Genomic DNA, 22,193 nt, shown 5'->3' on the forward strand with positions numbered 1-22,193 from the left:
CATTAAATGGCTTTGCTTTCTAACCTCATTTTTAGTCTAAGATGGAAAAGAGATATGAAACCCAGTTTCCCCCTTTGACATGGTCACCTGACCAGAGGCCAGGGTGTTCATCAGGCCAAATATTCAAATAGAGCCTTTCTCTGTTCCCCACCTGTGCAGGATGGTATCATCCCATGGTGTGAGCGGCCTTGGAGTCACATGCCCCCTACATCGTTATCTTTACGGCAGCCCCCGGGGAAAGAGAGAGGCTGTGAGTTTGGCTTGTTTATTTTAGGAGGAAACAGGCACCGATAAATTAGTTCACAGACTTTTGGACTAAATTCCAAAGGAAGAAGGAGTTGGGAGAGGAAATAGAGGATAAACAACACCAAGCCCATCCAAGGACAGATTGGTCCTTGATTTTAGTTCAACTGTGGTAATCCAGTGGTGGAACCCCCTGCAGGCCAGACGCAGTGAGACTGGGAACTCTGCAACCACAGGGATTTTCTCATAGCCAATTACACTCTCTAAGGGGGAGCCACCACCACCTGAACACTTTGAGGTAGACACACCCTGAACCCGTCCACAGCGTGTGCATATAGGGAGGCCCCTGTTCCTCTTCTCTAGCTGTCCTGTTGGATCTCCAGGACAGGGTTTAGGGTCAGCCCCTCCCCACACCCAGCAGAAACCTAGAACTGCCCCTCCCACTGCTACCCCAGCCTCCGCTTACACCCACCCCACCACCGCACCCCACCTGTGCCTCTGATCAGCTTGGGGTGAGGGGAAGCAGACTGGGCAGAGGGAGCAGAGTGTCTGTGGCTCCTCTCCCGACCAGCTTCTTACGGTTGCTCTGGCAAGTGCGGCTGATCCAGGGCCGACTGTTCTCCCAGAGGTAACGTGTAGTTGTAAAGACACTACTTCACCCTCAGGGTTTCTTGAGATGGTGATAAGCTGGAAAATGCTAGAAATCAAGGCTCTGGCTGAACACCTTTGTAGAAGAAAAGAAAAGCCTTCCTCAGTAATACTGTTAGCGTAGTCACATAGGGACCAATAATTTTTACAGTATGCTTATTCTTTTCTTATTACAAAAAGAGTATATATTTATTGTAGGACACATAAAACTACTTTACTTTACTTTAGAAAGATCAGAAAGAAGGAAATAAAAACCACCTCGAATGCCACCATCCTGGCACACCTGTGGTGCCGTGCAGTGGATAAAAAACACAGGCCCTGGGATGCAGGTCCCTGGGTATGAATCCTGGCCCTCCTAGGAAATAGCTGTGTGACCTTGGGTAAGTTATTTAACCTCTCTGAGTCTCTGGATCCTCACCTGGAAAATAGGGATAATCATAGCACCTGTTTCAGGGGTTACTGTGAGGATTACAGGAGATTTTGTGGGTAGAAAGTGCAGGAATGTTGTGAGAATTCAGTAAATATTTGCTGCCATCATTTATTTTGAGCTCTCATTCTCCACCCAAGCCCGATCACATTTTCAGAAGCAGCCTTTTCCAGTTGCAAAGTTAACCCAGACTGTAAACAATACAAGGACCGGTCACACGTGTTTAACTGAAGTAGCTGCTATTGTTAACTAAAGTGACTATTTTTGAAAATATATATTTAATAACTGAGTAATCCCAGAAACTTGATGTTTATTTTGAGGTTATTTGTACTTCCTTAAATTAGTAACAGCTCTTGTTTTTTTAGAAACTCACAGCACTATTTAAGCCTTGGCCTCTAACTTGCTAAAAATCAGTTACACTTCTCGTTCCCTTCAATTCACTTCATTAATCAAATTTATTTAATTGTTTTTTATTTTATATGCATACATATGTATTACATTAAGAACACTTAAAAGGCCATCCACCCTCTTAAATTTTTAACTGTACAGTACGATATTGTTAACTATAGGCATAGTGTCATACAGCAGGTCTCTGGAAGTTTCTCCTCTTGCTGAACTGAAACTTTGTGCCTGCTGCTCAGTAATTTCCCATCCCCCTCCAACCCACCGAGCCCCTGGCAACTGCTGTTGCACGCTATGGTTACATGAGTTTGAGTATTTTAGATCCCTCGTCTAAACAGAATCACATAGTGTCTGTCTTTCCCTGAGTGAATTTATCTCACTCAGTGTAATGTCCTCCAGGTCCATCCATGTTGCAGAATTTCCTTTTGTAAGGCTGCATCATATTCTGTTGTATGTCTAAACCACATTTTTCTTAGCCGTGTGCCTGCCAAAGGCATTAAGGTTGTTTCCCCATCTCAGCTATTGTGAATAGCACTGTAGTCCACATGGGAGTGCTAATAATTTTTGAGATGCTGATTTGAAGCTTTTTCAATTTAATTCTCCTGAATTAATCCCAGAAGTGGGATTCCTGGATCATATGGTAGTTCTATTTTTAATTTTTTTGAGGAATAACCCAATTTTATTAAACACCTACTCTGTTCAATAGTGGGTACTGAGTACTAGGTATACAGTGAGAGGTGGAGTCTCTGCCCTCGTAGAGTTTCTGCCTTAGTCTCACCAAATAAATACATCACTGGAAAGTGTAAGTGTTAGTGTAAGTGTAAGAAAAATCGTTGATGTGATAAGAATACATCACAGGGAATGTGATTTGGACAGTACAAAGTGTTCTGTGGTGGGCTTTTGGGTTCCAAGCATGACGAAGACTTGGCCCCTGCTCTCGGGCTGCTTATAGTTTAATGGGTGAGCTGTGGCCGAGCACAGACCCTCTCGGGAAGAAATGGGGAGGGAGGGTCTGTTCCACTCAGGTGGGGTAAGGCCTCTTGCAGGGAAGCAACCCAGAGGGCTGGGTAGCTGGAGATGAAGAGCAGAGCATGCCAGGCTGAAGGAAGTCTGGGCAGAGGTCCAGAGGCAGGAGACTGTAAGATGTCTCTGGTGTGGTTTATGGGGTGGGGAGAGTGGGACTTAGTAAGAGACCCTGAGACCAGGCTGGAGAGGGAAGGTGAGAGCTAGTCTTGGAGAATTTGCAAATATCTCTTCTAAAACTAACCAGGGATCTCAACTTTTTGGGGATTAGCTCCCAATTGTGAGAAGGGGTGGGGACATTTGAGGGCTGGATTAGAAAGGAAGGAACCTGGGGAGAAGAAGTACAGTTCAAAGGTGCTCCCAGCACACTCGTAGGGTCTGGCTGGACGGTCTGCATTGGGCAGTCAGCTAGGTGCTGGAGGGACCTCCAGGAGAGAGGCTGGGGTTACCCAGACAAACCAGCACAGTGAGAACTGTGGTGGGGGTATGAGTGTCCTGGCATGGAACAGGAGTTCCTGGCTCGAGAAAGGGCAGGCCTGTGCCCCACCAGTGAGGATAAGTCTGAGCAGAGTCTTGGGCCGTGTCCAACTGGGCAAGTGGCTTCACCCACCCCAAGAATGGAACCAGGGGCACGGGCGGGGAGAACCTGGCCTCCGTTATGGCTGTCCTCCATTGTCTTGCATCCTTTTACTGACACACAACTTGTTGAAAACTCATGTAATTAGCAACTTGGCTCTGGGAAGAAATTGAAGAATTTTGTTTTCTGCCCTCTTGAAAGCAGACTGCCAAATTAGTTTTCTCAAGGCCCCCACCCTATATTTACCTGAGCCCGGGGGCAAAAATCTCAGATGTCATTTCCTGGTGGGTGCCTTTGGATGGAGACCACAGCTTCCATGGGTGGAAGGCCCTGATTGGCTGGAAAGGGCCCCTTCCTTCCTGCCCCCTCCCTTTGTTCCCAGAACGTGGAGCCAGGATGCCAAGCTGGGATCTTCCACAGGACAAATTCTCTTTCTCGCTCCCAAAGCTATATTACTTGTGGATCCTTTTGTGATGATAGGAACTCCATTTTTAACCAATTGGGCTGATGACATCTCTGTTTTGTTCTAGACCAATAGAAGTTCCATTAGGTCTAATAGAACTAAAATGTCTATAATTAAATGAATAAATTTTAAAAATACATTGAGCACCATGGGGGCAAGTGTATTAGGATGTGGATTCCTGTACCTTCCATACACACTCACTAATGCAAGCATACATGTGTTGCCCCACGTGACTGTGTACAAACACACACACACACCCAGGTGTGTATGTACCCTGGGCTATGTTGTGTTCGCCCTAGCTGGAATGGATTCTCATAAACTCAGAGTGTTGTCATCCCTGACCGTCACCATGGGAGACTCTCTCAGCCAGAAGGTAAAACACCTGTAAAATGACACAACTCTCAAAGTTCCAGAGGATGAGCCAAATTGTACATTAACCTTTTTGGTGAAGACTGATTTCGACTAAAGCCTGAGGCTCCTGCTTTCACTACATTCAATTCTCTACCCAGCCAAATGTGCTACAAAGTCAGCTTGGCAAACAGATTTCAACTTCCTGGTCCATCCAGCAGTTTGTGGAAATGTTTATCTTCAAACAAGTTTAGCAGCTTTGAGTTCATTCTCCCTTCCTTTCCTTCTTTCTTTCTTTCTTTTTTTTTTTATTTTTTAAGGCAGTCTTATTGCAGTAGAACATAATAATGTCCAGTTTGATGAGGTTTTTTTTTAAAGATTTTTATTTATTCATTTGACACAGAGAGAGAGATCTCAAGTAGGCAGAGAGGCAGGCAGAGAGAGAGGGGGAAGCAGGCTCCCCGCCGAGCAGAGAGCCCAATGCGGGGCTTGATCCCAGGACCCTGGGATCATGACCTGAGCCAAAGGCAGAGGCTTAACCCATTGAGCCACCCAGGTACCCCCAGTTTGATGAGTTTTGACCAATGTGTATACCATCATCAAGAAGTAGAACCTTTCTATCGCCCTGAGAAGTCCCTCTTTGTCCATGTCACTTTGCAGTCCCATACACGGGCCTGCTCCCAGTCACTATAGCTTGGTTTTGCCTGTTCTAGAATTTCACATACATGGAATCCCGTGGTGCATACTCTTCAGTGTCTGGCTTCTCTCACTCAGCCTGGTGTTCCCGAGATCCCCCCCCCGCCCCGTGTGGCTGCACGTAGCTCCTTCTTTGTATTACTGAGTGCTGTTCCACTGGACAGTTTATCCATTCACCTGTCGAGGGACATTTGGATGGCTCCCACTCTGGGGTTAGTATGGATAAAGCGAGCAGCCTTTTTTTTATAGAAGTATATCCCTCAGCAACCATCCCAAGCACATCCTAGGCATTTGAGAATTATTAATTAATCCATTTTTGACTTTGTATGTGAAATGTATTGTTACATTTCTAAATGTTTAGCGTACTTCTGAATTCCAGAGAGAGAGGTGTTCCGAAAGCTTATTGAAAGCTACTTCTGGGAATTTTGAACACAGTTTTGCACAGAGAACATTCAGTCCCTCAGGAAGCATGTACTGAGGCCTGCTCTCGGTGAGCCCCGTCTTGGTGCTGTAGGGAGCAGTGTAAAAAGGGCCCCTCCTCTTGGGTGTTACAGCCCAGAAGGGAAACAGCTGTGGCCTCAGATGGTGCAATTCTCTGGGGAGCTCTTAGACCCCAGCAGGAGCCCAGGAGCAGGAGGTGGCCTTTCGGAGGCAGAATTTGGTCTGCGTCAGAGCTGTGGTATTTCCACTCAGAAGTGGGCACCAGGTGGAATGGGCTGTTAGAACTACAGTGCATGTCTGGACCAAAAACAGACCAAGTCCAAACATAACATCACTGTGTAGGCCGTAGGCCCAACGGAATAGCAGCCAAGGGCCACGGTCAGTGTCAGGGCCACTGGTTTCCATTTTGTTTAAGTGGCGGCTCTGTCACAGACCCACTTAGCACAGTGTGGCTGAACTCTAGTTGGTAATGGGGACCTGACCGCCCTCTGTAACTGAATCTTCAAGAAAATTCGTTACTCCCCTCCAACTGGGTAACAACGTGTGCGTGCCCTGTTTATCCTGGCCTGTATGGCTATGCATGGGCTTTTGTAAGCCGGGAAGTATCTGAGGTTAGAATCACAGCTTTATTTTAGGAGCAACCCATGGCCTTTAGGACCAACTGGTAGAGCTCCACCTGTTTCACAAGCAAAAAAAGAAAGGCCTCTGGACTTTGAGGGCCCACCAACTTTATTTATAAGGTATGGGCGATTCTCTGCTAAGTCATATCTTCTATTAGCTACTTTCTGAGTGCCAATTCTTCCACTTGGCTCGAGCGTCATAGCGCCGTCACCTCTACCCTAATTAATTGTGCTTTCTCTGTGGCTGCAGATTTTACTTGGCCCCAGGAAGGCATCCTTCAACATTTACTGCACTCCCACCATGCCCCCGTTGCTAATCTTTCTTAAATAACCAGTAGATAACATTTTGGAGAGCTTTCTAGATGTCAGGATGATTCAAATGTTTCTCATCTGTTAACTCCACAGCCCCATGAGGTATGTGGATGCTATGATTAGCCCCATTTTACAGATGAGGAAATGAGGCACAGAGAGAGCGGTTAAGGAACTTGCCCCAGTTCATGAAACTGGTAAGTGATGGAGCCAGGATTAGACCTCAGGCAGCCTGAGTCCAAAGCCTGTATATACTCTTCTCCTTTTCTCCCCCCAAGCTTTACTGAGGCATAATTGACAGGTAAAAATTGTGTATACTGAAGGTATACAACATGATCTAATGTACATATACAGTGAAATGATTCTAGCAGCTAATCAACACATCCTTCACCTTACCTCGTTAGTGCCTGATTTCTGGTTGTATGTAATTTGTGTTAACTTTTTACAGTAGAGAAATAATAGATTTGCAAAAAGAATCATGTTGATGAAAACAGTAATAGTACCTACCCCAGACTCATGAAGATTAATTCATTAATTGGTTGATTGATTAATAATAAATTTGGGTGCTTGGGTGGCCCAGTTGGTTAAACATCTGCTTTGGCACTCAGAGTAGCGGTGCTCACATCACCAGGAATTGCCAGTTATCTGGGAGGTTTAAAAACTGCGGGCCACCAACCCCAGCCTCGGGGATTCTGATTCCATGCTTCTAGGGAGGGATCTGTAAGTCTCACCTTCGGCAAGCAGCTTACTTGAGTCTAAGACCTTCCTTTGATAATCAGTGATCTGTAGGTCCTTCTGTGTCACCATTTGCTTTCAGCAGACAGACTAAATAACTTCATTAAATTAAGTCGTTTCTTTACATCAGCTGGAACTTTTTTGGTAGATAAGTCCTTGGTACCTGTCTTCTCTCATGAAGATTTAAGAGTCAAGCAGACCTACTCAGCCTTAAAAAGGAAGGAAATTCTGAAGAAGTCTACAACAGGGGTGGATTTTGAGGACATTGTGCTAAATGAACGAAGCCAGTCACAAAATGGTACTGTATGATTCCAGTTACATGAGGCACCAAGAGTAGTCAAATTTGCAAAGACAAAATAGAATGGTGTTTGCCAGGGCTGGGCAAGGGACGCATGGGAAGTTAATGTTTAATGGGTACTTAGTTTCAGTTTGGGAAGATGAAGAATTCTGTAGGCAGATGGTCATGATTGCACCACAATGAGAATGTGCTTAAAGCCAATAAACTGTATACTTTAAAAATGGTAAAAGTGAGGACTGCTTGGTGGCTAGTCAGTTAAGCACTGACTCTTGATTTTGGCTCGGGTCTTGAACTCAGGGTTGTGAGATCGAGCCCCTCATCTGGCTCAGTGCTCAGTGAGGAGTCTGCTCCAGATTCTCTCCCTCTCCCTCTGCCCCTCCTCCCCCCTCTAAAACAAATAAATCTTTTTAAAAAAGATTTTTAAAAATCTTTTTAATAACAACCATGTATGAAAAAAATCAGCAGACCAACCTCTCCCAGCTGTGGGAATTATTTGCTTTCTCCTGAGACACTTGGTGATTTCTTTACCTTTGATTATACTCCCTAATGTGTAACAAATAATACCTGTTCAGTGACAAACAGAACACAATTCTATCTACCTGTACTTCTTAAACCTTTAGTTCTCCTGGTTACTTTAAAACAAAAAAATATGGCCATGTTATCCTTCCTCCAAAGATGAGTAGTGGCCTCGCTTACGTTAAACTTCTATCTAGCAGCTCTGTTCCCACTTTTTACTTCAATGAAGCATTGGAATGACATCTTTTAAAAAGACGTTTAAAATAACTATTAGAAACCCAAGTTTGGGGCACCTGGGTGGCTCACTTGTTAAGTGGCTGCCTTCGGCTCAGGTCATGATCCCAGGGTCCTAGGATGAAGCCCACTTGGGCTCCCTGCTCAGCAGGAAGCCTGCTTCTCCCTCTTCCACTCCCCCTGCTGGTGTTCCCTCTCTCACTCTGTCTCTCTCTATCAAATAAATAAAGAAAATCTTAGGGAAAAAAAAAAAAGGAAAAGAAAAGAGAAACCCAAATTTAAGTGAAAGTTTAAATATGGGTACATGGGTACTGTCAAGGCCAACCACTTAACCCAGGTGGTCCTTGGAAGAAGAGATTTGTGTGTCTGTGGCTGAAATTGCATGTGTGCAGGCAGTGACAGCAATGGGGGTACCAAGTGTCTTTGGGCGTTGACTGGAAGAATATTTCTGATGTGGGGAAAATTATTCACCAACTATGATTCTTGGCAGCAAACCAAAGAAGCTGATTCTGATATAAGCAGAAAAGGAAATTTGCAGAAAATCAAGTTGTTCACAGAATTAATAGGTTGGAAAACTAGTCTCAAAAACTAGGTGAGGAAGCTACCACCACCTGACTCTCAGTTCAGCACCACTGCCATTAGGAAATTCTCATTTTGGGGACACCTGTGTGGTTAAGTGTCAGCCTTGGGCTCAGGTCATGATCCTGGAGTCCCAGGATCAAGCCTCACATCTGGCTTCCTGCTTGCCTAGGAGTCTGCTTCTCCCTCTCCCTCTGCTGCTCCCCCTAATAGTTCTCTCTCTCTCAAATAAATAATTAATATCTTTAAAAAAAAAAAAGGAAAGAAAGAAATTCTCATTTTCCCTGTAACTTTGTATCATTCCCTCAAGATCCAGTACCCCTGCCTGGTGGAAGGAAATGATTCTCTGGTTCTAGGTCCCCTGTCTGTACCCCAACCTGCCAGTGAGTGGGGTGACGGACTGTCCACTACATCTTCAGCGTCTATGGCCCACACGGGACCCTTGGCCCAACAGGAAGGGTGCCCAGCAAATGCAACTCATGTCCACTCCAGTGTCCACAGGCAGGCCCTTCTGGTGGTCAGTTCTAAAACATCTTCCTGGCTCCCCGGGCGCAGAGCCATCATCTGCTCAGGATCTCTGAGCCAGGGTCTGGGGCTATTGGGCTGACCCAGATCAGTCTGGAATGACAGAAGCCCCTTGGCAGGCAGTTTGCCCTGTCCTGGTAGGGACAGAACTCCAAGTGAAATCTGCACTCGGAATCTTTACGTACTGCTGTGCGACCCCCATGCCACAGGCCTTTGATTTTCTTCTGTTCTCACCTAACTGCTGATCGTGATGAAAATCAACTCTGGCCCAGATTCTAACAACTGCCTTTGCTTTCTTTGTCCCCAAGGAATCAGGGGGTGCCACTGTGGGACAGAATAGAGAAGTGAAAAGTCTGAACCGGGGAACACGCAAACGTGTAATGACAAGAAACACCACGCTCAGGGCGGTGCTTCCCCCGGGGAGTGTGCTCGGGAGGGGTCTGCAGGGAGTGTTTGCGTTTTGGGAATGTTTCATGTTCTTTATTAAAATTGTGTCTAAATCCTTCTGTTCTTCAACCAGTTCTCTTACACTTGTTCTTCCAATTTATGCAAACTTTCATCTACTGACCTCCTTTATGTTTGAAAATACATCATTCTTTAGATGCTTTCTCATCTACCTTAGAACCCTCGGAGTTCATCAGTATTCCAAAATTAGCATTAATATTTTTTTTATTTGTGCTGTCGTACACGTATCTTTCAGCTCCTGAGTGTTGATTTGTTTTTTAACACTTTATGGGAATGTTATCATGCTGGACCTATCCTTTTGAAACTGGTTTTTTGCTCACCATTCCTTTGGAGATTTGCCTGTGTTGATGAGGGAAAATCTAATTCATCCTCACGGCTATGCAGGATTTTGTTATAGAAAGTACACTTAAATCCTTTAAAGCATCTGAGGCAAATAAGGCGGAAGGTCAAGGTTTATTTAAGTTATGTGATGGGTACATCAGCATTTATCATATTATTTTCTAGATCTTTACGTGTGTTTGGAGGTTCTCAAGACCTATAAAAAGGGGTGACAGGAGTCAGGAAAGGGACCATCTTGGCCCTCCTTGGGCTATGTCAAGCCTGAGCCCACAGCTAATCAGACTGGGATTAAAAATAAACCTTGTGGGACTGGTCTTCTCTTGTTTGCTTTTTGAGGGCCTCTGCCTCCCCTGGGGGAGACCCAAAACAGGCCTTGACCAGGGCCTGTGAGAAATGTTTACAGAGCTGTGTGATTTGGAGCCTATTGGCACGTGGCCAAAGTGAACTAAACAATTTGTTGTGGGCCTGGCCATTTTAAAAAAAGAAATTGGCAAGAGACCACTTCACACAATGGCTGTGAGACATGATCTTTTAAAAATATTTACAACTTACTTACGATATAAATAGTCGAAATGATAAATATTGGTCACCGTTTTGGGGCAGGCCAACATTTGGCCTTCTTAACACCTAAAAACTTAGGATAAGAGAAGACAGTTCCTCTTTTGTTGTGCTTAGTGGTGACACCACGGGACCCCAAGCAACCCCTGAGTTTTCTTCCTTCTCCACCTCCGCTACTTTCAGAAAAGCAAACCTTTGGCCGAAGGGAGAGTTTTGATCCAGGGCCTGTGGCTTTATAGACTCATTGATCCAATTTGCCATCGATCCCAAGGACCATACCAGGAGAAGTAAGAGACTTGTGGGGACTAAATTAAATCACAGATCTAGAAAGGATGCCCCATCCAAATGACTACGAGCACCTTTTCAGGCCCTGTTTTTTCCCAGGGGAGGGTTCCTGGGATCCCCAGCATTGACTCTTGAATGTGTCCAGCCCCAGGGGGCTCACTTGAGGTGATTTTCAGGCCATCAGACCTCCGTCACCTCCTTGGAGGTGGCGCTTGTCCTTGGCAGTTGCCGGCGCACCCACATGTCCCCCGGTCCTGAGCCCCAGCCTCACTGACATGCCCTTCTCTCCACCCAGGCTACGACTTCTGCCAGGTCCTGCAGTGGTTCGCAGAGCGCGTGGACAGGATCATCCTGCTCTTCGATGCTCACAAACTGGACATCTCAGATGAGTTCTCGGAGGCCATCAAGGCCTTCCGGGGCCAGGATGACAAGATCCGCGTGGTGCTGAACAAGGCCGACCAAGTAGACACACAGCAGCTGATGCGCGTCTACGGGGCCCTCATGTGGTCCCTGGGCAAGGTCATCAACACACCCGAGGTGCTCCGTGTCTACATCGGCTCCTTCTGGGCACAGCCCCTGCAGAACACTGACAACCGCCGCCTCTTTGAGGCCGAGGCCCAAGACCTCTTCAGAGACATCCAGAGCCTTCCCCAGAAGGCGGCCGTGCGCAAACTCAACGACCTCATCAAGCGAGCAAGGCTGGCCAAGGTGAGCCAAGGAGACCCCTTCCCGCATCTCCTCTCTAGGGGAAGGTGGGGGCCCAGGAGGGAATGGAACGTGAACAAGGTTCAGAAGAGAGCCTCAAGATCAGGAGGCCTGTTTAGATTCTGGCTCCTACTCTGTGATCTCAGGCGGATGATCCAACCTTTCCAAACCTGTTTCCTGCTCTGTAAAATGGAGCGCATAAGAGCATGTCATAGGATGCCTGTAAGGATTCAGTGGGACCTCGCTTGCAGGGCACACAGGGAGGGGTCAGTGCGTGCACCACCTGGGTACTGCTGTCGTCTTAAGACAAGGGGGATGTAGCCAGCTAAGCCAGAGAGGTGGCCTTGGTGGAACCTGTAGGGTGCTGAGATGCCACCACTGGGTACCCTTTGCCTAAGGCATGGACCCCAGTGTCCCCAGCTCTGGAGCCAGAGTTGTCATAGGAGGAAGGCTGGGTCAGCCCAACACCCTAAGTATTCTACTTCGGGGGCCGCAGCAGGTCCCCACACTGGGTGGGTGCCCACAGGCATGCCCACTGTGGCTTTGGGCTCCTCCACCCCATAGCTGAACCTTTTGGCAGCCCCAAGGGTGCGCATCCGCTGGTGTGAGCGGTCATCTGCTCGCCATCCTCAAGCACTTGTCACATCCCTGAAGAGAGAAAAGCACATGACTCCTCTAAAAAAAAGTGTAGGGGAAAAATTGTTCTTTAAAAACTGTGTGCCCCTTTCATAAAATCCCATATTCTTCTCCTGCTGGAAGTGCCTGCAGAGTTCAGCTAGTGTCAGTGATCATAAGAAGCATCCAGGAGCTTAAACCAATGTAAGTTCCCAGGCTTTGCCCTGGAGCTTCTGATTCGTGTGTGTGTGCATGTCTACGTGTATATTTGTGAGTATGCATATGCGTGTGTATGTGCGTGTAAAGCTCCCCAGGTGATTCTGATAATCAGCCATGTTTGGAAGCCGGAGGTCTAACCACTCCCTAATTTCAGAAGGACGCAGTAGAATAAGCAATCTCTCCAGGGTCACCTAATCCACTAGTGACAAAACTAGAACGAAAAGACAGCACTCCTGCTCTCAACCTAGCCCTGTGCCTTGTCACGTAAGCTAAAACCAGTCCACAGGCCTGCCTGGCCAAATCCACTGGCACTCTGGTCAGGAAGGAAGGAAGGGTACTTCCCCTTCATCTTCTGGTGGCAAATAACCATGCCCCCTCCCTTATTCTCTTGCTGCACAGAGAGTGACTTCTAGTCTAGTCTTGGGGGCCAGCAGGCCAGCCTTCTGGAATCCACCACCACTTTGCCTCATTGCAGGTCCCTTTCGCTCAGCACCAGGGCCAGAACTAGGGAGCCTAGTGGGTGCAGGAGGAGGCCCCAAACCCCCCATTACAGAATGATGAGCTGGTGTGCTAAGTGGGGTGTGGACACCATGCTCTGAGGAGGGGGCCTGGCCAGGGGATATAGGGAGGGCTTCACTGAGGGTGACTGCTAGACAGGCTATTGGCCTTCTCACACCTCCTCATCTCCGCCCAGCAGCCTCTGTCTTCATGCCAGTGTGCTCACCCAGCAGCCTCTCTCCTGTATCCAGAAAGACAAGGGACATATGGGTGGCTCAGTGGGTTAAGCATCTGCTTTGGCTGGGGTCATGATTCCAGGATCCTCGGACCGAGTCCCACAAAGGGCTTCTTGCTCAGCAGGGAAACTGCTCCTCTCTCTGCCTACTGCTCCCCCTGCTTGTGCTCTCTCTCTCTGACAAATAAGTAAAATCTTTAAAAAACAAAAGAGATACCTGGCGACATCTCTCTCTGGCCCCACAGATAGACCCTCCATCTGCTCTTGTACCCTCGGCTCACATTCCGTCCTGGTGCGAGCTCACGCATATCCCTGTCTTGTTCAGTTGCTCTGTAGCCCCGGTGCCCCTGTGAGGCACCGTTCTTTATCCTGTCTTCCTGGTCCAGCTGCTTCCTGTCAGGAGCTACAGCCATTTTTCTTACATTTCTACTAGGAGGTCCTGCTAACCAGTTCGTAAATCCATTTGCAGCTTTCTTGAAGTGCTTTCTCTCATGCGCTAGTCCTGGGCCTAAGGCCTGGTGGCAGGAAGTCCGCTTTTGCCCCTTCAGTGGCCCCTTGGTATGTGGTATTTCATTTCTTTGGCTGAGACATCCGAACTTACACTGCAGGGCCCACGACACCCAACCTTTATTTTATAACCAAGATGGCGGATGCTGTGCTAGCCTTTGTAGATTTCAGGATTGTCTTGGAACTATTTAAAACACCCATGGACATTTCTACTTCACCAGTCACTGCTGAAGGCCTAGTGACTCAAGGCACAGCTGTATTCGGTCACAGAAATAAATAGAGAGCGGAGAATCCACTGGGAGCACCAAGCGCCTTGGGAGTTCTCTGCCCTCCTCGAGCGTCAGGCCCTCCAAACAGATGGACCCGTGCGGCCGCAGAATGCTGCTCTGTCCTGACACTGGGAATAATGAAAGCCCTTGTGCCCATGCAGGGGCTGGGGGGGCAGGGTGGCAAGCAACTTGCTGAGCTTACTTCTAGGAAAAAAGCTTGTCTTTTTTTTTTCTTCCTAAGAATAGTATCTGGCTTGTTCCTTTTCATAAAGGAAAATGTTTGAAGTGTGGCTGTTTCCAGCCGGAGCTTCTCAGTGCCAGGGTGCTCCCAGGGCAGTACCATCCTGCGAAAGGGGACAGGAAATAGAGGCTCAGGCAGAGAAGGAGCAGAACTCAGCACGGTGGCCTTAGCAACAACCGATGTCATCTGCTCTATGTCATCTGTGACTTTCTGGCCATTTGTGAATTTGTTGTTGCTTAAATGGACGAGGAGTCACTCGAGTTTTCCTCTTTGCAGTGTTTATATTACGTGAAAATGCTCTTTGATTTTGGTGTACTGATCTCTGTTTCTGTTGATCAGGTGTTGCTTTGCTAGCCACCCCTTCCTGAGGGGCTGCAGGGTCCCACAAGCTCTAGCATGAGTATTTCATGCATTCCTTCCTCTGATCCGATCCATAACTGCACAAAGTCGGGCATTATCTTTGTTTCTCTTGCAAGGGAACTGAAGCTCAGAGACGTGAAGCAGCTTGCCTGAGGCCTCACAGCTTGTGAGTTGCAAAATATAAACTCAAACCTCAGTTAGTTTGGCTCCTCAGTCTGGAGAGCATTCACCGGAAGTGCACAGTGGACAGCCTCTGTAGCTTCTCACTATTGCTTTTTGTGTCCATCTGTCATTACGTGTAGTCTGTGAAATTGTCTATGGGAACCCTGCAAAGTTTAGAGGTTTATCAAGCTGACGTTTTGAAAACATGCAATGAGCAAGTTTTCAGATGTCACTTAGGAAGTGTCAGGTCGAGTTGGGGTGTGGACTGTATCTATTAGGCAGAACTCACATTCCATCCAGGAGTGAAGCATGAGTGTCCTGTCGCTAATATCCTGCTTCTGCAGGAAGCAGGGTTCTGCAGTGATCAAGCTCTAGGTACCATAAAAATGACACTGTAGTAATTGAAAAAATGGCACTTTTGGGGGCGCCTGGGTGGCTCAGTGGGTTAAAGCCTCTGCCTTCGGCTCAAGAAATGATCTCAGGTCCTGGGATAGAGCCCCACATCGGGCTCTCTGCTTGGCAGGGAGCCTGCTTCCCCCTCTCTCTCTGCCTGCCTCTCTGCCTACTTGTGATCTCTGTCTGTCAAATAAATAAATAAAATCTTAAAAAAAAAAAAAAAGGAAAAATGGCACTCTTACCAAAGATCTCTTGAAATTTAATGATTTCCTTGCTTTTTCTACTTTTATGTATATTTTTTACATCCCTCTAGTTCAAGGAACAAGAAAACTTTGGGATGGGTTTTTTGGTTAACCTCAAAGACTGCATCTTAAGGATATCAGTAGGTATCCTTTTCTGAAGACTGTTTACATTTAGGGTGCTAATCCAGATTCATGTCATGATTCTTCAGGCGATTTGGGGAAAGCTCAAAACAGCACTGAAAAAAATACCATGTAGTTTTATGCAGCTGTCACTAACCCAGCTAAACGGAAGAAATTCGGCTCTTCCAGACAAACCCCAAACAAGAGTTGTTCGTGGAATAAACAAACAAAAATAGTGAGGGCTCCACCCTTCGTAAATGTTGTCCAGGAGCAGGAGAGGTTCCCACCCCTCTAGTGGTCTTCACACAACAAAAAAAGTGAGTCAACGCTTGAGGAGGAACAGCTCAAAATGAGAAAGAAAAGGAGAGGTCAGTGGTTTTCCGAGTCCCCCGCCAGGTCTGTGGCATTCAGTGTTGTCTTCAAAGCGTGTTCTCCTCCAGTCCCGTGTAAAGCACAGAGCCTAGCTTTCTGGTCTGTCTGCCTTGCCAATTCCCTTTGTGGAGCAGTTAGATGTTTTGAAATTCACCAAATGGACCCAGGTGAAGGTGTGAGAACCCTTCTACAGCAGCTGATGACACCCCACTAATGCTTAGCGTGCCACGGGGCTTTTAGAAATCTCTCTGTCCGCTGTGGATGCGTGTGTCAGTATTTGCGCCCAGGCAGGGAAGCCCATCTCCTTGAAGGCTGACCTCACACGAGTGGGTGGGCCCCCATCGGGGCCCCTGCAGCTGTTCCGGATGACGAGCTGTGGGCTTCAGCTTCAGTTTCAACAGAATGACAAACCCCAGCTTGAAAGAATCCGGTCTCTTCTCTGCCACTGATAGTCTCCCAGTCTTACTTAACTCCACAGCTCCACTTTCTGGGTCTCTAGTTCATGAACTGATTTTTTTTTTTTTAAGATTTTATTTATTTATTTGACAGAGATCACAAGTAGGCAGAGAGGCAGGCAGAGACAGAGGGGGAAGCAGGCTCCCTGCTGAGCAGAGAGCTGGAAGCGGGGCTCAATCCCAGGACCCTGACATCATGACCTGAACCTAAGGCAGAGGCTTTAACCCACTGAGCCACCCAGGCACCCTTGATTTTTTTTATATATATCCTCATAAACCCACTTTTTAAAATGTGCTGATCCCCTCGTGTTCAATGCTCAGTGCAAGTTTCTAGCTGGGCCTCCAAAGACGCAGCTCTCCCAACACTTTGGGTTAATGTGCAGATGAGATGACATAGTGAAGAACCATGTTCCTGCAGCCCAAGTCCCCCCAAGCTGCTCCCCAAGATCCAAATTCCATGAGGATGTCCACTCCTACTGATCATGAGCTCTGGAAGCTTCCAGCACTCGCTGCCTGGGGCTGCCCCCATGCCTAGGAGGAATATATCCAGTATCACTCTGAGTATGTGCTTCTCTGCCTTGGAGATGTATGGACACTTGTCACTGGACACAGTTAATGAGCTTGTAGCAGAATCTATACATGAAGTAGATAGAAGTTCATGTTCATTTAAAGAGAAGGACATCTTTTTTTGCTCATTGTGTGATTAGCCCAGACAGAAACTGACATTATGATGCATTTGACCTCACCCAAATCATCAGCCTTGGATGAGTTGGGGCTTTCCCTGTTATATATGAGATAAAGGGTGAATTGGACAAGATAAGAATATCCAGAAGCCCCCTAGGGTTCAATGTCACTTATTTGTGAATGAAGTGCTTGGGACCCATATTCATCATATTACTATTCAAATATATAGAACTTACTAATTTTTTCAGTCACTATTAACTCAGTAAGAGTTTTTTCTTTATTCAGTAAGAACGAAACAACCACAAGCCTTCTCAGGCTTTACTAACCCTCTGACTCTGGGGTCTTTGGTCATTAGGCAATAATAATTAACATTTTTATTTCTTTTTCAAATACATCCAAATCCATGACCTCTTTTGATTCTCATCCTAACAACCCTGGGAGGTAAGAGCTGTCATTTCCAGTTTGCGTGCGAGTCAGCTGAGGTGGGGGCCTCGAGTCTCCTGGCATGACTCCACAAGTGGGCGGGAAGGCCTGACCCTGGCCTTCCGGAGCCGGGTCTCATCAGGCCTCCCCCTTCTCTGCTCGCTCTTCCCTCTTGTCTTTCCTAGCTCCCTCCTTCTCGATTAGTTTTCTCTCATTATAAAGAACAAAAGGACCTAGACCGAGTCCACCTCCTTCCCCAGGGACCATCACCTGGTCTGGCCCTCAGTCCTATGTTTATCTGGGAAAAACTCCTTTGACACAGAAAGGCAGGAATGTGCCGCCAGGTTATCCCCTCTGTTTACCAAGAGTCTTTAGAAAATTACAAGGTGCCATCCTGCCAGAAGATTGCTGTCTTTACCCACATCCTACATGGTATTCATAGTGGTGTTTGCAACAATATATGCATTTTTTGGGGTACGGGGAAGGAAACTCTAAATGACCTTCCCATACAGCATCCCTGGGACTTAGGGACAATCAAAACCCATCAAGTCTCAGTCTTCCACAGTTTTTCTATAGGACATGGTTCACGATCAGTTCCAGATTTTCAGCAGCTTTAGTAAGATTTTTTAATGCATCCCCCAGAGAAAGCAATTAACTCTATAAGGACAGGAATGAGGCAGCTGAATGCTAGTGACAGTTCTGTACCTCCTAACTGGTAGTGTGACCTTGAGCAAGTCATGTGAATTTCCTGGAACCGGGAGTTCAGTTAGATACAGGGAGTCCCTTCCAGATGTAACGTTCCATGATTCTAAGGATTGTAATTTACCTTGTAACTCAATACACTTCTTCTTCTTTTTTTTTTTTAGATTTTATTTATTTAGTTGACAGAGATCACAAGTAGGCAGAGAGGCAGGAGGGCAAGCAGGCTCCCTGCTGAGCAGAGAGCCCAATGCAGGGCTCGATCCCAGGACCCTGGGATCATGACCTGAGCTGAAGGCAGAGGCTTTAACCCACTGAGCCACCCAAGCACCCCTCAATACACTTCTCAAAAGCAGGACCCATACACCGTATCTGGGGCAGGAGGAGGTGGCCAATTAGAGGCAGCACAACAGGAGACTCCCATAAAACAGGCCAGTGGAACTTTCTGTAAGTGGAGGTTGAGGCTGAGAGCAGCCTGCAGCATGAGCAGGGCACCTAAGGGTGGTGACTCAGACAGTGCCAGGCAGGATGGAAGGAGGAAGGAATTGAGACCCAGTTTCTGTCAGGGCACTGGAGGCCTGATGTCCAAGGGCAGCCCACCGTCCAGCAGTCTTGGCCATCAGCCAAAGGACACCGTGTGGGCTATGATGAGGGAACAGGTGCAAGACTGTGGTGGAGAGCTGTAGCAGGTGTCAGGCCAGGCCAGGTAACACAGGCCCCCAGGCACCAGGCAGTGTTCAGAAACCAAGTGCCAATCCCAGTGTGGCCGGCGGCTGTTTGGGGAGTCAGCCTTCCCTGAGCACAGGCCTAGCAACTCGAAAGGCCCACATTAGTACGTAGTGAGGAAGTCTTGGGGAGCCCTGCAGGGGTCTGGCAACTGCCCCAGGCCTGAGGCCTGGAGGTGGAGGTTCAGTAAAAACCCTTGTAGATAGGAGACTAAGCAGCTTGGGAGTTCCTGCTTCAGGTGGGGCTGGCCCCAGCACAGGGGCAGGCCCGAGTATGGAAGGGAGAGGGACCCACAGACCCGGTACAGAAGTTCCAGGAGGGTCTGGAAATGACACAAGGACAGCTAGTGAGCAGCTGGTTCTCCCAACTGAGTATGGCAGTCCCCCCAAGTCCTTCGCTGTGATACAGTGCCCTCTACCAGCCCCATCAAACTAAGCCAGGCAGTCACTGTCCAAGGCAAGGAAATTTCTAGTCTTACCATTTATTCATCATACCTCAGGAATGCAGTTAAAGTCTGCCACTCTAAATAAAGGACTCCCAAATTTGGGGTTTCTCTTTCTCAAAGAATCATATAAACGATTTAAGTTGTTTTCATTTGAAAAATAGGTAAGTAAGTGTACTCGTGACAGGTTTTGACATCTCCCTGCCTATCTGTACTTGTGGCAGCAGCAGATAGCGCAGTGCTTGCTTCTGTTGAATGACCTCTGCATAGATGGGAAGGTTCGCATTGTCTGGTCTGAGCCTGTCAGTGTTTATGTTACGCCCTTATTTTAGGTTTCAGATCTTAGCAGAATGTTCTGGGTTGCACCCAGTGTGTGTCCTTACGCAGAGGCTTTCAGCTGAGGTGGAGGATGTCTCTGCTTACCCCCTTTCTTTGATTGCCATTCTTCCACACGATGACAGAAGTCTGTTTTCTTTAATAAAGGAGCTCCCATAGCTGCCTAGTCATTTTCTTTTTTGTCACCACTGTTCTGTTTTTCATCCATTCTCATTTTATTTTCTTGACTTCTAAATGACTTTACAGAATTCTGGCATACAAAGAGAACTTTTGTAAAGAACATTTCTTCTCATCCTAAAGTTGGAAATCAGCAGAAGAGTGGAAATGTTGACAAAGGGGTGACACAGCCGAGCAGAGCCCCCCACCCCCCTGCAGGTTTCACCACCCCTCGGGTGACAGTCCTGGACCTGCTTCCGCCAGCTGATCAGGGTTTCTGAAGCTTCCCCTTCGTGTACCTGGTGTCCCTCTCCCAGTGGGAGCTTCCGCCATCCAGCCTGGAACCACACAGCTGGGGTGGGAAGGGCTTGTGCAGAAAGGACTTCAGTGCCATCTGTAGAGAACCTGGGGTTCAAACTCTCCATGGGGAGGTTATAACACTTTCCATCTCCCTGTTCACTTGGCACAGATTTCCATGAAGATTAGCCACTTATTAGCCATTTACATCAGATCAGCCATTTGCATCGGCCTCCAGTTTCGTTTCCTGGTGCGCTGCTGAAACTTTCTTCAGATCTTCTGGTTAATTGCCAGAACTGAGGTCTTTCTGCCTAGGCCCCACCCATCCCGCTCGCTCCCTGCGCAGACTTGGAACAGCCACTCAGAGGCACAACTGAACTGTGCCCAAGATCTTGCCCAAGTCAGTCCCCACCCCCCATCCCCAGCCTCACACCACTGGCCAGCTTCCAAAGCAGGGAGCTCAGGGCACTGTTACTGCCCATGGTCTCGGAACTTTCATTAGCATCACAGTAGGTTAGCGGAGGCTCATTCTGATCCACCTATCAGCTCCTGGCACCCACAGCAGTCTGCCCTTCCTGCCTCTGGATACATACACAGCACCCCAAATACAGCCCACAGTGTGTTACCTCCGCACTGCCATCCATGCTCTCCACTCCTGGACGGCTGCAGCCCTCCCTCATGTCCTCCCTGTCTTTGGGGCCCAGCTCAGTTGTCCCCTTTTCCTGGCCCTTTCCTACAGCCTTTATCTGCCACAGCCCACTCCCCTTCCTGGTCCTTCTTGGTGGGATTTTCTCTGCTCACTTTGCGTTGGTAGTCTCAACCACTCCTCTGGTTCCAGGCACCACCTCTGCTTCTGCTCTCAAACCCAACACCCAGGACAACTTGGAGCTGGGGGTGCGGGAGGAGGGCCAGGGGGGCCTCTTTCTAGGCACCTCTAGACAGTGCCATCTGGGGGATCCTTAATGTACCTCACATTCTGTACACCCAGAAGCAGGCTTATAATGTACTCCCCAACCCCCCCACCCCCGATCCCCTCCCTTCTGTCCTGAGGGCCATGGTCCTGCTGGGCACCTGTTCCATGTTATGATACATTTAAGATACCAACCTGTGTATCTCTCTGGTGCAGTTCTAAATAGCGTGTCCTTACTGACATGTACCCCTTCAGGTCCATGCCTACATTATCAGCCATCTGAAGAAGGAGATGCCAAGCGTATTCGGAAAGGAAAACAAGAAGAGAGAGCTTATCAGCAGATTGCCAGAAATCTATCTTCAGCTGCAGCGAGAATACCAGATTTCTGCCGGGGACTTCCCAGAAGTCAAGGCAATGCAGGTACTGGGAGCTCATTGTAGCCTCATGGGTGTATAACAGAGAGGCAACACCACCTTGCCTGCTGGTTGCTGGGTACGCATGAGGGTTTCATGGTTTAGGATAGAGAACACAGGTCGCCTGGGTGGCTCAGTCACTTAAGCGTCCAACTTGATTTCGGCTCAGGTCGTGATCTCAGGGTTGTGAGATCAAGCCCCGCGTCAGGCTCCGCCCTGGTTGTGCAGCCTGCTTAAGATTCCGTCTCTCCCTCTACCCCACACCCCTCTTAAAAAATAAAGGATAGAGAATGCAATGAATGCATCTTCCTAATGGTGATCCATGATAATAGGCTTCTGTGAATAAAGCAGAGATTGCCTGCCTCCCCAAAACATTGAACCAAAAAGGGACACATTTTAAGAAGTAAATTTCTATGATGGAATATTACTCAGCCATCAAAAGGAATGAGAATTTGCCATTTGCAACAATGTAGATGGAACTAGAGGGTATTATGCGAAGCGAAATAAGTCAGAGAGACAAATACCATATGATTTCACTCTTGTGGAATTTAAGAAACAAAACAGATGAACATTGGGGAAGGGAAGGAAAAATAGAAACAGAGATGGAGGCAAACCATGAGAGACTCTTTTTTTTTTTTTTTTTAAGATTTTATGTATTTATTTGTCAGAGAGAGAGAGCACAAGCAGGGAGAGCTGCAGGCAGAGGGAGAAGCAGGTTCCCTCCTCAGCAGGGAGCCTGATGCTGGACTCGATCCTAGGACCCTGGGATCATAACCTGAGCTGAAGGTGGTTGCTTAACCGACTGAGCCACGCTGGCAGCCCCATAAGAGAATCTTAACTCTAGGAAACAAAGTGAGGGTTGTTGGAGGGGAGGGAGAGAGGTGGGGGGATAGGGTAACTGGATGATGGTCATTGAGGAGGACACGTGATGTCATGAACCCTGGGTGTTGTGTGCAACCAATGAATCACTAAATTCTACC

The 22,193-nt window shown here is 47.6% G+C and overlaps 1 protein-coding gene across 1 annotated transcript in view; it reads left to right on the forward strand.

The window, feature by feature from the left end:
* The window catches only part of EHD4 (EH domain containing 4), a 78,846-nt gene that overhangs the window by 46,911 nt on the left and 9,742 nt on the right, over nt 1–22,193 (forward strand). Inside the window, exons 4-5 of the mRNA XM_044229826.1 lie at nt 11,027–11,439; nt 21,056–21,220. Coding sequence (XP_044085761.1) covers nt 11,027–11,439; nt 21,056–21,220 — 578 coding nt within the window. The remainder of the gene's footprint in view (nt 1–11,026; nt 11,440–21,055; nt 21,221–22,193) is intronic.

Source organism: Neovison vison, chromosome 13, assembly GCF_020171115.1.
Source record: "Neovison vison isolate M4711 chromosome 13, ASM_NN_V1, whole genome shotgun sequence".
Classification (NCBI taxonomy): Eukaryota; Metazoa; Chordata; class Mammalia; order Carnivora; family Mustelidae; genus Neogale; species Neogale vison.